Source organism: Oryctolagus cuniculus, chromosome 4 (genome assembly GCF_964237555.1).
Source record: "Oryctolagus cuniculus chromosome 4, mOryCun1.1, whole genome shotgun sequence".
Taxonomy (NCBI): domain Eukaryota; kingdom Metazoa; phylum Chordata; class Mammalia; order Lagomorpha; family Leporidae; genus Oryctolagus; species Oryctolagus cuniculus.
The window spans coordinates 164668337-164685239 of NC_091435.1; the positions used below are offsets into that span (position 1 = coordinate 164668337).

The 16903-nt window shown below is 38.0% G+C and overlaps 1 protein-coding gene and 1 long non-coding RNA gene across 5 annotated transcripts in view; one reads left to right on the forward strand and one right to left on the reverse strand.

Moving 5' to 3' along the window:
* Positions 1-15966, forward strand: part of CMC1 (C-X9-C motif containing 1) — a 73503-nt gene extending 57537 nt beyond the window's left edge. For all 4 annotated transcript variants that reach the window (XM_051858908.2, XM_008266086.4, XM_051858907.2 and 1 more), the window contains 2 exons: positions 12684-12774; positions 15674-15966. In XM_051858908.2, coding sequence (XP_051714868.1) covers positions 12684-12774; positions 15674-15794 — 212 coding nt within the window. In that variant the 3' untranslated portion in view covers positions 15795-15966. The remainder of the gene's footprint in view (positions 1-12683; positions 12775-15673) is intronic.
* Positions 5118-15781, reverse strand: LOC138849404 (uncharacterized). Its single transcript, XR_011388229.1, has 3 exons — positions 15648-15781; positions 15032-15144; positions 5118-5255 (listed from the first exon to the last, which is right to left on the reverse strand). It is a non-coding gene; the product is annotated as an uncharacterized lncRNA (long non-coding RNA).
* Positions 15967-16903: the final 937 nt, after the last annotated feature.

The window sequence follows — 16903 nt, forward strand, 5'->3', positions numbered from 1 at the left end:
AGATGTATGTGTTTATTCATTTGAAAGGCAGGTGACGGAGGGAGGAAGAGAGGGCGAGCACGCCTGAGTGAGCAAGCGTCCATCCACTTTTTCACTCCCTAAATAGCCAGGTATGAACCAGGCTGAAGCCAGGAGTCTGGAACTCCATTTGGATCTCCCACATGCATGGCAGGGGCCCAGGTACTTGGGCCATCATCTGCTGCTTTCCCAGGTGCCTTAGCAGGGAGCTGGATCAGAAGCAGTCAGGACTTGAACCAGTGTTTCAATATGGGATGCTGGCATTGTGGCAGCTAACACACTGTGCCACAATGCTGGCCCTTAACAGAAACCTCTGTTTATTTCTCATGGGATAGAAATTGCACATAATTCGTGGTTCCTCTTATTCTTTTGTCTGAAGATATATGTATATAAAAGACACAACACATCCAGGGTAAATAACACCTATTAATATTTAGTATGTGGCTACTCTAGTTTGTAAGGATTAGAAATAATATATTTTATATAAAACATGTATTGAATATTCTTATATCTACTGAATATATAATGTATATAGTGCACAATGTTTACCACACACTAAATGCTAACTTGTACTATTTTCAGTTAAAATAAAGCATATATTAAACTGTGATTGTGCTTCCTTAAGTATACTGTTTAAAATTTGAAAATTTTCTCTCATTTTTGTCTAAGTTTTTGAGTTTACTGACAAGCAAAGTAGTTATTTCTATTCAGTTAATCCAGAAAACAATTTCACTTTACTGTTCATCTTAAATTTGGAGACAAAGACAGAGGAAAAGTATTTCAGGCCAGCTTTGTTAGTCACAGTTATAAATAAATAAGCATTTTGTTTCTTTTGGATTCACTAATTTCTCTACTTAGCAAAGATAGGTCATTATATTCTGTTTTTTTGGAAAAAAAATCATATGAAATAATTTTGTCTTTAAGCAAGTGCATACTTTTTGGAGGTGGTAGTGTGAGGAAAAAAATGATCTAAAGAGTTAGTGCCTTGCTCATTTTATGAATAGCTGTGCCTGAAATAAACCCCTTTTCTGAGTGTAATCAATCCTTAATAAAACTATATTCCTAACTACTTGAGCTGATAAACAGTGAGGTTTGTTTTAAAGAAGTCAAGTTTATTTTATGTCCATTTTCTTCTTGCCCTGTGTAAGATATATTTAATTACTTTATTCCATCTCTGTGTTCAGATTAATCAGCTTCTACTACATATTGATGCTCAAATTAGAATAATTCTTTAATCAACTGTGTTATCCATGCCATGGTAGACTAGAATGGAAAAGCTACTCCTGGCATATTGGAGATGTGTGCGTTTTATTTTCTATTGTAATTTAAAAGTAAAATCAGAAATATTGATTTCTACTTGACTGGAGAGATGATTTAGTTTGAATATCAGTCTGATCTTAATCAGGTGAGAATTAATTGAGTTGGAGGTATTAGATATTCAGTGATGTTAACTGAACCGTGATCAATCTAGAGAGAAGCTTTTCTTTTGTACTGTGCTAGAATTATCAAATAGCTCTTGCACTACAGTATAAAATAATCTTTTCATGTTCATCCTTCTACCTTCTTGTCTCATTAAATGCACCACTAAATTCATTCTATGTACAGACTAATCTTTAAAGTAGTAAGCTAATAAATTACAGTTTAGTAGAGAATTAAAAGCATAATAATTTTGTAACAAGATGCTATTGTCAGAATTTTATTATATATTTTCTAGTGCCTAAATTTAAAACCAAGTGGTTAAACCTTTCTAAGTATACTTGCGACTAAAACGAAAAATCTTAGTTTTACTTTCTTTTATGTTCAACATTGTAAGAAGCAAGTGAGCAATACGGACTTATTCTAATGTTTACTGCCAGAAATAAAAATAGAGTCTGTAGCATTCTATTGGTCTGAAATGTGGCATGGGCTTTTCATTTATTTTAAGAGTGTGATAGCAATATCATAAGTGTTGTGAAAATATAAATGGTGAGATAACACCTCCATAGGACTTGCTCTTAAGTAGTAAAATTGTAAAGTCTTTAAATAAACTGCAGCCAGAACTGAAAGGATCAATTTGTCTAGTTAACCGGGGATACTATACCTATTAAATGTCTAATTACATTTAGCATTGCATGTCTTTTTTCCCCTTTTTGTTTCTATTTAAAACAGTAGTTGGATCTGGGTGCTAGCACGGGAGCACATGCTGTCATTGTCAGGTTTCTTCTGCTTTGGCAGTCTGTATGACCGTGTTAAATTAAAAGAAAGCCAGTAGTTGTGACTTTTGATAGTGTCATTTTACCTTGGGATAGTGCTTTTCACTTGATGCTGATGTAATGGGAATAGTATGATCAGTGAAGCTGTGTATTGTGTGAAAAAGAATGTCCAATCCCTTCATTTGAGAACAGTTAGCACCTAATGAAATTAAACCGTACATAAAGAAACATCCTTAGAGTGTGATGAATGCAGAGTTCTTAGTGAGATACTTTGGGGTTTCCTAGTCAGTCGTCGGTAAACAGCAATTCAGGCGAAAGGGCAAAAAACAAAACAACAAAACTTGCCTTCTTTCCTCTGCTCATCAAGGCTCCTCTTTCCTGCACTCCAGTTTCCCCTCTCCTGCACCTGAAGCAGTTTCCTTTTTTTCTGATAAATTTGTTAGGTGTATAGAGTACTAAAATACAACATGAACATGTTTCTTCAATTGTTGTCGCAGACTGTCAGTTTTCCTCCAGTGAGATGACGACAGTACTAGAATTTTATTCTTCTGTAGCCACTTCATGACTTTATGCTGGCAGACACACATACCTGCACACATGTGCACACACACACACACACAGCTGCATGTATGTATTCTAAACAGAAATGATAGCATCCTATGTATAATCTTCTGTACTTGGCTATTCTTACTTTAAATTTTGGGGATCACTCTCTGTCAGTGTGCTGTTTTTTTGATGGCTGCATAATATTTTGTTGTATGTATTTTCACTTTGGCAGTTGTAATCCTGTGAGATACTACATGTGAAGATATTTGTTGTTTCAAATGAAAGAAGACAAGATTAAGAATAGTGATATATTATTCTCTTCAATTTTCCCCCCATTTATTTGAAAGCATGGGAGAGAGAGATCTCCCATCTGGTGATTCACTCCCCAGATGCCTGTAGCAGCGAGGGCTGGGCCAAGCTGGACTTAGGGGCCCAGAACTCAGTCCAGGTCTCCCACATAGGTGCCAGGGACCCAAGTGTTTGAACAGTCACCTGCTGCCTCCCAGGGTGCACATTAGCAAGAAACTGATTGGACGCGAGATGGAACTTGAACCCAGGCACTCTGATAAAGGATACAGGCATCCCCAGCAGCCTCTTAACTGCTGGTCCACCCACTTCTATAGTTGATTCCATACAATGAGATCTTGTTTATTAAGAAAATCAAAATACATAGTTATTTTTATGTTTGAATTGGATGAAAAATTTTGTCATTGTACTTATAGAATGTATTATCTTCGTGGCTATGAATGCAAGATTTTATTTTTTATATTTTAAGATTTGTTTTCATTTATTTGAAAGGCAGAGAGAAAGATATTCCATCTACTGGTTCACTTCCCAAATGGTTGCAACAGATGGGGCTGGGCAAGCTGAAGCCAGGAGTCAGAAATTCCATTTTGGCCTTATGGGTGGTAGGGGTCCAAGTTCCTGGGCCAAATTCTGTTGCTTTCCCAGGTGCATTAGCAGTGAAATGGAGTAGGCATGGCTTTCTGAATTAAGATTTTAGATTGAGTGTCCTCTAAGGTCATTCTCACTCTAACCTTTCCATTTCCAGAAAGTCAGAACAAGGCAGCTTGTCTTTTGTAGGACTGCCCTGGTGAGTGATGTCTAACGGTCACTGTGGGCCCACACTTGTCCCCAGAATGGGCTGTGAAACCACCTGTAAGTATAAGAAGTATAGCAGGTTACTTTATTACTTGCATTCTTAAAAACATTGGTCCTACTTTCAATTCCTGTTTGGTATAGGGTGTGGGAAAAAGTGAAGCACCCACTAGGAGGTGGTGAGAATGTCCAGAAGTCTCCACCTCCAGAAGTGTGTCCCGTTTTGTGTTTTGCTTTTGCTCAGTATCTCTTGACAGGTCTTTAGCATCGAAAACTGTAGGGAGCTGAGAGACTATGTAAGGAAAATGTATAGTGTAAAGCAGGCACATTCATTTATGTGTCTCTTGCCTTGTCATTTTCTAATTCTTAAAGTTTGCCGTTAACCATGCTTGTGGATTCTACTGTTTGGGAACACTTAGGACATCTCTATAATTTTAAAAAGTATTTTGGTGCTTTCCTTAGCCGCACTACACTGTGATAATGTCTACCTTTAGAATTCTGGTAGCTTAAAACATAAAACACAAGATTTAGTATACAGTTTCAAGAAAGCATTTTCTATGATGAAATTCCTGATTTAAAATGTTTAAATATGTTTTATTGGAGTTCCGCAGAGTGGGGTATGGAATCAGAGAGTGAAGTATCCAATACCATTTCACTGTAGATGATTACTGAGTTGCCACTTAGGAAAAGTCCAGAGAATCTCTCTCGCTACATTAGTGGTAGAACAGTCCGAGGCTCTTGCTTTCCTGGTCTGCTGGTGACCTCATTTTGAGAACTGGCCTGGGTTGGTTCTGTTCTGTGAGAATGACAATTTCTTCTCTGTATAGGGGGTTTTCCCATGTTCTGATTGTTGAATACATAGTCCAATAGCAGTGATAGATACTTTTCTGGAACTAAAAAGATCTGGTGGTAGGTCAACCAGATGCACTAAGTGATGTTGGAAATATGATGTAACCTACTTAAAGCTCGGCTTCCTTATCTGGCAAATGAAGATAATATACCTATTTGATAGTGGTTTTGTAAAACTGACATGTGCTAATAAGCATGAAATACTTCATATAGTGCCTGGCACTTAAGTGTATCTTAGTTGTCATTATCATGTTGTTACTACTGTTATCAGCACCTTTAAAAAATTCTGCAAAAAATAATTCTGAAATTACATGGAAAAACAGAAAACAAGAAGGCCACCTGAAGTTAGATATGTCTTCTAATGAAGAAATGAATCAAGAATGATTCAAGATGTAGTCAACATTACTAATGTATCCTTGACCTCTGGTTTTCCATAAATTGAAATCTTAAACAGTAAAAGCAGTGTTAAGAGGGAGTTTAGAGCAGTTGGTACCTATATCAAAAAAATTGCAAAGGCATCAAATAAATGAGCTGTCAGTACATTTGAAGGACCTAGAAAAACAACAACAAAACAACCCAAAATTAGTAGGATGAAAGAAATAATCAGAATAAATGAAATCAAAACCAAAAAATACAAAATATCAGTGAAATGAAGAGCTGATTTTTTGGCAAAAAAAAAATTGATACACCATTAGCATTGGCCCAACTAACCAAAAAAAGGACCCAAATTAATTAAATCAGAGATGAAAAAGCTGTAACAATGGAGTGGAGAGAGAGAGAGAGGAGGAGAGAGAGAGAGGAGGAGAGAGGAGAGAGAGAAGGGGAGAGAAGGAAGAGAGAGGGAGAGAAGGGAGAGAGGAGAGAGGGAGAGAAGGGAGAGAGGAGAGAGGGAGAGAAGGAAGAGGAGAGAGAGAGAGGGGAGAGGGGGACATCTTACATTCACTTTTCACTCACCAAATGCCTGCTACACTTGGGACTTGAGTAGGCCAAAGCTAAGAGCCAGGAACTCAATCCAAGTCTCCCATGTGGGTGACAGAGACCCAGCCTGAGCCATAATCTGCTGCCTCCCAGGTATGTTAGTGGGAAACTGGAATAGGAAGTGGAGCTGGGACTTCAATCAGGCATTCCAGTATGGGAGGTTGGTTTGTCCAAGTGGCATCATACCTACTGTCTCAGACACTCATCCCTCCTTCCTCTTTGAAGCAAGCAAGATAACATCTAACTCTGCCTCCATCATCCCATCTCTTTTCTCAATCTTTTCTCTGTATTTTAATGTTACCTGACTAGCAACCTTAATTCCATCTGCAACCTCATTCCTCTTTGCCATGTAACCTAACATACAAGTTCCATGGATTATGACTTGAACGTTTTCAGGGGCTATTCTACCTAACATAGGCAGAAAATGAAAAAAATAAAAAATAAAAAAAACCTCTGCTGTGTTGAATGAAAATAAATAAAACCACTAGTTTTATATATTTATTAACAATGATACAATACACTGAGCAATACAATTAAAAATAAAATTGTATCCAGCGAACCCTGCCAAACACTTGGTTTCCTTCAATCCTATGATGCTTCATGGTTCTCCAAATCTTTCCAGTCTTTTTATCCCCTAGATTCCTAAGTATTGGTATTTCTCAGTGCTTGCCCAGGATCTTGTTTGCTTACCTAATTTTTAATACTATTATCAAGAGTATTTTGAGATACGCTTCACATTTATATAGCTACCTGCCCCTGGTTAATTCTACTTAGATGTTTCACAGGCTGCTGGTTGAACACATCCTAACTCCTCGTCACCTTTATGTAGTTGTCACCAAAATTATAGTTTCTTTTCTAGGTTTTGTGTGTATGTTTTGTAAAATAGTGGCTTTATTCATTTTCCAATTATTTTTAAATCACAAAACTGTGCCATCATACACCCAACAAGGAATTTAGTAGTTATCTTTGACCCCTTTGTCTGCTACCCTCGTAACTAATTATATTCCACGTCCTGTTACGTTTCAGATGTTTTCATCTACTTCTGTCCATTCCAACTTCTTTGCCCTCCCCCCTTTTAAAGATTTATTTACTTATTAGAGTTATAAAGAGGCAGAGGCAGAGAGAGAGGTCCCCATCCGCTGGTTCACTCACTAAATGGCTGCAATTGCCGATCCAAAGCCAGGAGCTTCTTCCGGGTTTCCCACATGGGTGCAGGGGCCAAGGACTTGGGCCATATTCTGCTGCTATCCTAGGCCATAGCAGAGAGCTGGATCGGAAGTGGAGCAGCTGGGACTCCACCCAGCACCCTTTTGGGATGCCAGCACTTAAGGCCATAGCTTTACCCACTAAGCCACAGTGCTGGCCCCTCCTCTGCCTTCTTAACTGTTTGCCATCTCTTTAGGATTATTGGCCTAGCTTCCTAAACGATTTTCTCATTTCCAATCCCATTTCCTCCACCTATTTTTCAGTTTTCTGCAGAATAAAATGTAGTTGTGTATTCCTTCCATCACTCTCGGGACAAAGCCTCAACATTTTAATACTCTCTGTAAGTCATACTTGATACATGCCTTTCTTCCTCCACCTCACATCCACACCCTTATATCTGCATCTACAAATACACACACACACACACAATCCACATCCATGCTAAATAACAAATGTTCCAATAATTCTCAATTATTGTCTGTAATATGTCCTATTCATCTCCAGACCTTCTCTCCCTTCTGTTCCCTTTGTGCAAAATCCTCTTCTCTTCCTCGTTAGACCTCCACTTAAAGAGGACTTCATATGGGAAGTATTCCCATTCTGCACTTCCACAGCACCCTCCTGTCCCTCCCCTGTCAGCAGGTATGAAACTCAACTGTCTGCATTTTGCATTATCTGCCTTCCCCAGGAATGGCGCAGGAATCCTGTCTTGTTCAGCACAGTATACCTCAGAACCTACACAGTGCTTAAGCACATACAAGTTGTACGAGGTTAAGTACTGTGAAAATGCTTGTTGAGTGAATGAATATTTTGAGACTATGTAAGTATTAATATATGAAAATTAAATATTTACATGTAAAACAACTTTGTAAAAGATGATTTTATCTATAATTATTTGGGAGGTAGAGTTACAGAGTGAGGGAGAGACAGAGAGAAAGGTCTTCCATCTACTGGTTCACTCCCCAAATGGCTGCAAAGGCCAGAGCTGAGCCTACCCGAAGTCAGGAGCTTCTGCTCTCCCACACAGGTGCAGGGGGCTCAAACGCTTGGGCCGTCTTCTACTGCATTCCCAGGCCATATGCAGAGAGATGGATTGGAGCCCAGACTCGAACTACTGCACATATGGGATGCCAACACCGCAGGTGGAGGCTTAGCATACTAAGCCACAGCACTAGCCCCCAAACAGGAACTCTTTTATCTAAAAGTCAGCTGTCATTGCTACTGTGAAGATGAGGATATGCGTAATTTATTTTTCTATTTTATTCTTTGATTATTAAGGAACTGATGCAGTATTTACAGATGGATCTCTTCTTAGACATTAAGCTAACAACGTGATCTGGCAGTCTCCCCCATGCCGTGGTACAGATTAGCCTTTGGAAACAGAAACAGGAAGGTCAAAATGCAGTGAAGAAACCCCCATGTTAGAGTGTGTCCCTGGTAAAAGGTGCTTAGTGGTCCTGCACAGGCAAACTTAGTTTCATGAATCTCAAGGAGAATTTACCATGAAACTCTTTTTGCTTTTGTTAGAATAATGAATGGAAAAGACATACTGTTAAACTTTTTTCAACTTAACACATCTTAATTAACTTCTCAGTCTGGGATTATCTATAACATTTGGCTTTGTCTCTAGGTTGGATTGGATTCTTTCCTAAAGTCAAACTACGAGGATCACTGATGCAGAGATTGCAAGGATCTAGAGTTTTAACATGAAATTTTATAGACAAATATACGTAATGTCAAACTGTTCAGTCTTTCATGTGAGTCCATGCTGTCTGCTGGCTGTCCAGCACAATGTGCTTTATGGCCTTGGTTTCCTTCAGTTAACAGTCATCAGAAAGAGGAGAGCGAAATGCTGCCTTCATTGTGTCTGCCTTGGCTCAGGCCTCTGTTGCCGCATTGGAAACTGGCGACCTCCTGTTGTCATCAGGAGCTTTGGACTTCACAGCTTCCAGAAGGGCTGATGATTACTGCGAGTGGCACAGCACTTAGGCACTGTCTACAGGGACCTGGCTTAGAATGTTCCCTGCAGAAGTATTCACATGAAAGATAGCTTTGCTTGAGAAAATTTGTAGATTGTAATTTACATTATGGATTTGAAACTGCAGATACCTTTGTATGAAGGGATACTACTAAAAGCACCCAAACTCTTCCTTTTCAGTTATCATTGTCAGTGTATACTTTGAAACCTCCTATGGTTCAGTAACTGATCAGAAGTGCTTCATAGTCTCCCCTTTCAATTACCTAAATTGTCTAAGCAAATAGTTTTATGCTTACAATTTCCATTTGTAAAGTTGATAGGATACATTATGAATTTAGAGTGATTTTAAAATCTGCCCTAGTATATTGTTTAATAAGCAGAACGTCCAAAGTTTTTTTTTTCCATTTACATTAATTTGATATCTCAAATTTAAAGGTGAAATTCATTAAGGTGATGGTATGGTCATGGAAATACTGCACATTAGCATATATATGTTAAAATTCTAAAATTGGTATCCAAATATATCTGTGTTTTGTTATGCTGGGAAAATAGGCATTTTACAGCCACTTTACTGGTGAAGAGATTAAGAATACTGAATAGGTAGATAGGTATATGTTAAATGCTGTGGAAAAATTCATTTATAAAAAATTGTACATTTAGGGAATATAACTGGAATGATCATATTCAGAGAAATGACATTATTTTGTTTTTAAACTGTCTTCTCCCAGTGAATGCTTAATTTTAACGGTAATTGCATCTGCAAAACACTGTTGCTTGAAACTCACTGAGAGAAGAATATGAAGGATAAGTGATATTTTTAGTTCAATGCATAGCTGTGCTCCATAAGTATTTATCTTTGGCTTAATCAAGAAACCTTATTGAGGTTATTTAACTATTACAATATATTCAGTTTTATACCTTAAATGGGTTAAACACAAACATTTTCAATCTTGTTTCTCTTAAAATTTTTATGTAGAGGCACCAAAATGTCATTTTCATATCACAGTGAAAAGTAGAGTTCTTGTACCTGTTTACAATATGAATTATTTTGTCCATTACCTTGGTTAGACTCAATTTAGAATACCTGTTTTGTAGAAGTTTTTGACCCAAAATTTATTGCCTCAAAAGAATACTTTTCCCAATACTTTAATATATGATATTAAGTAGTTTCTTTAAGAGAAACAAAGGGGCCGGTGCCACAGCTCAATAGGCTAATCCTCCGCCTGCAGCGCCAGCACACTGGGTTCTAGTCCCGGTCGGGGTGTCGGATTCTGTCCCAGCTGCTCCTCTTCCAGTCCAGCTCTCTGCTGTGGCCCGGGAGTGCAGTGGAGGATGGCCCAAGTGCTTGGGCCCTGCACCCACATAGGAGACCAGGAGAAGCACCTGGCTCCTGGCTTCGGGTCAGCGCGGTGCACCGGCCACAGCGGCCATTGGAGGGTGAACCAACGGAAAAAGAAAGACCTTTCTCTCTATCTCTCTCTCACTGTCCACTCTGCCTGTCAAAAAATAAAAAGTAAAGAGAAAGGTAGACAAAGAATTTCATGTTTTTGGTAGTTAACTATACATTCAAAACCTTTTTCTTTAAAGCTTTAGAATCATTATTAACATTCTTCATATTCCTTGTATATTTAATTGAATAAAGTGTACAAGCTCTTTAATATAAACTTGAAAGATAGAAGCAATTTGTGCTAGGTTGTGTTTCATAACACTATTTTAGAATTCCAGTATTGGCAACTATTCACTATAATGAATATATTCTCATGTAGGGTGAAAGATCTTCACTAAAATGTTGTTGCTAAACAAGTGACAAAAACTTTACTGTAAACAGCTTGAGGCTTCAAGCCAATCACAGTTAATCCTGAAGAGATTTGGACAAGTTTGAAAATAGATATATATTCACTTTTATTGTGTTCAGAATACATAAATGCTTTCTTGCATTAACTCCCTATAAAAATTTATATTCATATTAGGGAGGACAAATCTTAAAACAATGCACTTCCTGAACACTGCTGCAAATTTTTCCAAGTCAGTGAAAGCATTGAATCAGTGAAATTCACAAAGCAAACTTTTGTTATTATCCAGTGTTTGCAGAAAAGGGCTGGGTTTGGTCAGCTGGCATATTTTCATTAGGCAAAATTCATGCTAATGATATTTCTTCTGGATGTTATCTGAACTAGTCTTTGGTGGGTATAATGAGGTGACAGGGGTGGAAGGAAGATCTAGCCCATAATTCATCACCACTTTTGAACTCAGTGAGTCAGCTTTAGGCAACTGTGGATTAACTTAACAGACATATATTCTCTTTGAAGATTCTCCATGTCTTAATCGCTATTTGAAAGCATTTTTGCATTGATAGAGGTAGATCTTAACATCATGCTATAAGTAAAAAATTAACAGCTGGGAATAGCTAGATACTCTAGAGAGAAAGTTAATGGACTTGTTGACAGCCATTGGCCACACCTCAGTGTCTCCATTGCTAACAAGCTGCTGAGTTGTATGCAGTCCTTAGTCACAGGGCACAAGGAAGTTCTCCTTGGTTTTATTTGACACATGTGCCCAGCTTTCCTGCAGAGGACCAGGAACATTTGTACTTGGAATAAAGCCGCTTGATTAGATTCAGATTCGATGGGCTGACCTGGGGAGTGTGTGGACACTACTGAGCAAGAAACCAAAAGGGGCTGATCCTGTGTGATTTTGAAGAGTATTAAATGACCCTCATAATTTCCCGCTCATGCATATTAAGTTATTTGAATTAAAGGCATCACTCATGCTTGTTTGTACTCTACCAGTTTTCTTGGAGCATGGCTGTGATACTGCAGGTAGATACAGATACTTGTGTTGCAGGGCAGGGCTTTTAACTCCCAGTGAGGTTCCCCTCTTCCCCCGTGAGTTTAACACTTAAATCTGTCACCTTTGGTTGCTTGTGGTTTAAAAAATATTTTTGTTGGATGTATCTTCCTAGAGGCTCCTGAACTTACAGATTTGCTTTAAGATGACTGTAACTGACATTCCTCAGTAACTGGAAGAATAACACATAAGCTCAAGAAAAGAGAGAACTGGTGATACTTTTGTTTTAAAGATAATGAGAAGACAGTTTCTTGGTTACAGCTTCTTTGGGAGCATGTCTTGTTTTAAAATCAGAAATGGAAATGATTGGTTACTTCCAGCACTTTAGAAACGGCCAAGCTTGGAAAGAGAGCAACCAGTGGTCAGCAGGAAGGGCTGGATAGCTCAGGAGAGTAGCTGCAGGTGGGGAGCACTGTCCTGTAGAAAGGGAAAAAGGCTGTCTGACCCAAAGCCAACTAGGACAGAGTAGCAAGTGGCCAGCATGTGTGGAGCACAGCACCAGGTTTCTCTGGGTTGGTTTTCAAATGGGTCAGAATATTTTAAAACTTCTAAAATAAAGATGTAATAGAAACCTATTTGAAGGGATTAAATGTTAGTCCTGCTATCAGAGGTTAAGGCACTGTAGCAGGGTTGTCTCCACTTGGCTTTGCCACGTATGGAGAACGTAGGCAGAGGCCGGAAGGATGGTACCCTTGGATTCTACTTCTCCTAGAATACATACTCTGTACTAGAAATCCTACTTAGTCTGTCCATTCTGTCTTTGTGAAGGTTCTTTACTGTGTGTCTCAGAGGTCCACTCTGTCCTCTCAAGCTGTTTTTTTCTCGAGTGGATGGCACTCATTCTGCCTTTGTTGAGCACATACTGTGTGCCAGGTGCAGTTTAGGTAATTAGATGTCAACTGAACTATGACTTTAGAACTGTTAGAAATATATTATATTAATGTGATTACAAATCAAATTTTTATTTTCAGATTTTACCAAATGCTGCAAGGAATCTGGAATCCTTATGGTAGTAAAATGTCGGAAGGAAAATTCTGCATTGAAAGAATGTCTAACTGCCTAGTAAGTAGTTTTGTGTGTTGTATATATTGAATGTACAGTTTATTACATGCAACGTATTCTGTATCTTTCTCCACCAAATTCTTCATGTTGAATATACAGTTTCAGTATGTTGAAGATTATATTTTAAAATCCAGCATACTTATGAGTTGTAGCATTGTCTGATTAAAAATATGAAGCCAGCAAACAAGTATATAATTGTATTTATTTCTTCTAAGGTAAGGATACTGAATTAGTATATTGAACCAAGCCTTTGGATTTGCTGGGTTAATGTAAAATTAATTCCTAGGAAAGTTGCAGTAAATCATGGGGATATAGATACTGAAGTTAATCAAATTTATTTTAAAAAACTTTAAATACATTCAGTAATATTTTGTAATTCCTTAAAATCACTAAGTAGAAATGATTTTGAAAAGTGCTTTTATGTTTTATCTACCCATTACCCTTGTTACTGACTAAACAATAATGTGGAATGTTGTAGTGTTACTTGTTGTGAGATGCCAGTTTGGCTATGTTCTGTACACACACACACACACACACACACCTCACTTTGCTTCTTTAGGCTGTCTGATGTGTCAGTACGCTCTTACGGGATTAACTTTTAAAGGTAATGAATATATACAGTCTTTGGGCCTTTTTTAAAATGTTGAAATTTGAAGAGACCTTGAAGATTATCGGGCTTCAACTCCACATTTTTGATAAGGAAATACATTTGGTGTTCTCAGGGTCCCCCCCCCCCCCCCCCACATAGACACGTTGATAATTATCAAGCAGTGGCACTGATTCATGGGCCAGGCACTGTGCAGAGTACTTCACTGTAGAGGAGTGAGTTCATTCTGTGACTTAGGATTCTTGCAGTTCTGTTTTCCTGTGCTCTTAAGAGGTGTTCGAGTGAATGAATCTTATACTGTTAGTTTGTAAATTCAATTTCATCTATTAGCCAGTTTTTATACTTTGACTTGGTCATTGTAAAATCTTAGTTTAACATAGAAGGGAATTATAAAGAATTCATGGAAAATCTAAAAGATTATGGTGCAAAAATATCTGATATCTGTGCATGGGGGTGGGAGGGTTCAAGTTACTACTACTACTACTACAAAAAAAAAAAAAAAAAAAAAAACCAAAACTATGGGGCAGGTGTCTTAGCAGTAAAGATGCCTAGGTTTGCTACCTAGTTCTGGCTCCAGCTTTTTGCATATGCATACCTGAGAAGCAACTGGTAACAGCTCAGGTAGTTAGATCCCTGCCTCCCATGTAGAAGGCCTGAATTGAGTTCCCAGCTCCCTGTTCTAGACCCAAAGCCCTCCAAGGCACTTGCAAAGTACTGTGTCTCCCTCACTCTATGCTTGGATTTCGAGGTTTCTTTTGGCACCAAAATACACTTCTTATTTGCCGTGGACAGGAATACTATCTACAAGAGGGTAGCCTGGGCTTAGCATCTTGTTCAGTGAGAGCTTAGCCAGCTGTCTGATCTTGGGCAGGTTCCTGTTGGTCTGGGAAGGGTTAATTTTGTTTCATGAATGTAATAGTATATACAGATATATGGTGTTTTACACATCACAGATACCAGGGAATATTTTTTGGAGTTGTGGCTTTCATTAGACTGAATAGCCTTCCTTTCCAGCAGGTAGAAAAACTGGGGAGAAGCTGATTCTATTTGTTTCAAAGAGATACACAAGGAAGGAAGCAAAGAGGGATACCATTTTCTCTAAGTAAACTTAATTACCATTGACAGTCCATGAAATGAATGTAGTAACTACCTTCTCCTGGCTTCTTTATAGTGACATCTTGAAACATTAATGACTTGTACTCCTTTTGAATAAACTTCTCATCTTCAATCAGCCCTCAGTACACTGTGATGTGCCCTGGTTCTGTTGAAACTGCTCTTCCTAATGGGGTTGTGCTAGCTAGATCCAAGTCTTTTTCTTTGACTTCTGATAGAAACCTCTTCTTAAAATTCTGACTTCCTTGATCATCCTCATCTTCCTTACCCTCTTCTCATTCTTCTGAGAAATTTCATGGAGCACCCACAGAATGAACTGGTTTCTATAAATTGTACTTCTCTGGTGCTTTCTTCAAAGTCTGTGACTGAACTTATACCCTTTTGCTCCTTCCTCAAATGCTTTTCTGAATTACACAGCTGTCTGAAAGTCTAAAGTCTTCTCTTCTAACCTTAAGTGGTTATTTCCTAGATCTCCCCTGAATCCAGTATTTTATTTCCAGAGCTCTTCCTTTGGCCTAGGACCTCATTATTTCTTACCTGGGTCACTGTACATCCTCCTCCTGATTTCAGCCTGTCCGCCACATGCCATCAAACTCATCCAAAATACAAAACTGATCTTATAGTTGCTTTGTTAACATCTGGTCTGCTGCCTGCAGGATAAATTTAAATTTCTTATGGTGTAAATGGTTCATCATGATTTGGCCCTTGCACATTCCACCTGTCTCAGGGTTCTGTATGCATCATTTCCTGTTGGAAACAGGTCTTTGTCACAAACTGCTTTCCTCATCCATGTGCCTTTCCAAACATGCCTCCTGTCAGACCTTGGAAACACAACTCAAGCACTTCCCTGTGACAGCTCCACCTCCCCCTTCAGGTTTCCAAAGTATGCTGGGCCATATTATCATCCAGGCTTTGTCCTGCAACACCTTGGGCTCCTAGAGGATAGCAGCTGTGTTCCTCATTGCTCTGCCTGATGGTCCTACATAAACAGCAATCAGCAGGTCTTTTGTCTCCCTTGAATTTAGTAACAGGTTTTCAGTGAGTCTAGGCCCATCACTTAACCAGGCTCAATCTGAAGAAGTAATCTTTAACTAGGTATCTATCTGTATGCCATTAGTAGTTAACTTATATTTAACATTCATATTGTACTCACTTTAAAAAGACTCTCATTTCTTCTAGCTATAATGATCCAGCCTTTTATGAAGAATGCAAAATGGAATACCTGAAGGAAAGGGAAGAATTCAGAAAAACTGGAATTCCTACTAAGAAGAGACTACAGAAGCTCCCCACCAGCATGTAGAAAATATTCCAGTGACATTCAGAAACTGTAATATCTGTGGAAGTCATTTACAATATAAGTCACCTAGCATAATGGACTCTACATAAAAATATTTCATCCTAATTATGAAAAATATTACCTGAAATACAGATCTTTATTTCAAAGTCCTGATCTATTAAATGATAGAAGTAAATATGAGTTGGATTTTTTTCTTCCACAATGTAGTTCTCTAACAGTGATAGTCATTTTCAGTTCCATGTGGATCTGCTTTCAATCTATACAATCATGGGAACCAAAAGAAAGTAAGTAGGACAAAGGTGCTTAACTATGCCATAGAACAATCATGAACCAGACTACTTTCTGGTTCTACCACTTATTAACAGTGTACTTGTGGAAGTAAATTTTAGTTTCTGTTAGGATTCACAGAGTATTGCAAGACCATATAATATATAGGACACTGCTTCAGACATGGTAAATGCTCTTTAATTGCTGTTTACCATTACTACTAAAGGCCTGTTAGGAAACAGATAAGTACTTATGAATTTTACTTACATCTTTAAACGTTTCTAAAGTGCATTTTACATTCTTTTGATCTGTTAACTTAGCTACTATAAATATTTTCTTTCATTTAAAAACGTTATCTTTGTTAATTACTATTACTTAAGGACTCAGGAGGCAACATAAAAAATTTGTCCCAATGCAGTAATCTGGTCTAAGGTTGAACAATATTAAAAACTGTGGTTTGTTAACCAGTTATTAACTTCTTTCAACAAATATAACTGTTTTCTTGCTAAGTATGTTTGTAGTCTTTATATCTAGAAATTATACCCACTAAGATAACGTTTAAATTTGGCCCACAACCATGAAGGAATGAGTTTATTTAATTAAATGAAATAGGACCCTAAAGAATCAATGGATGTTCAAGTTCCACATTTACTATTGAGTGACCCTCCAACTGCTTTGTATTTGAAATACAAATAAATTAAAAGGAGGGAGATTAAAGGAGACAAAAATAAATACAGAAATTTGCAGCCCACATAACATAGGGACAAACAAGCCTAATACTCCTCCCTGGGCCTTTTGGTATTTATAATTCCAGCATACAGAACCTTAAAACCTTTTTCTTTTTG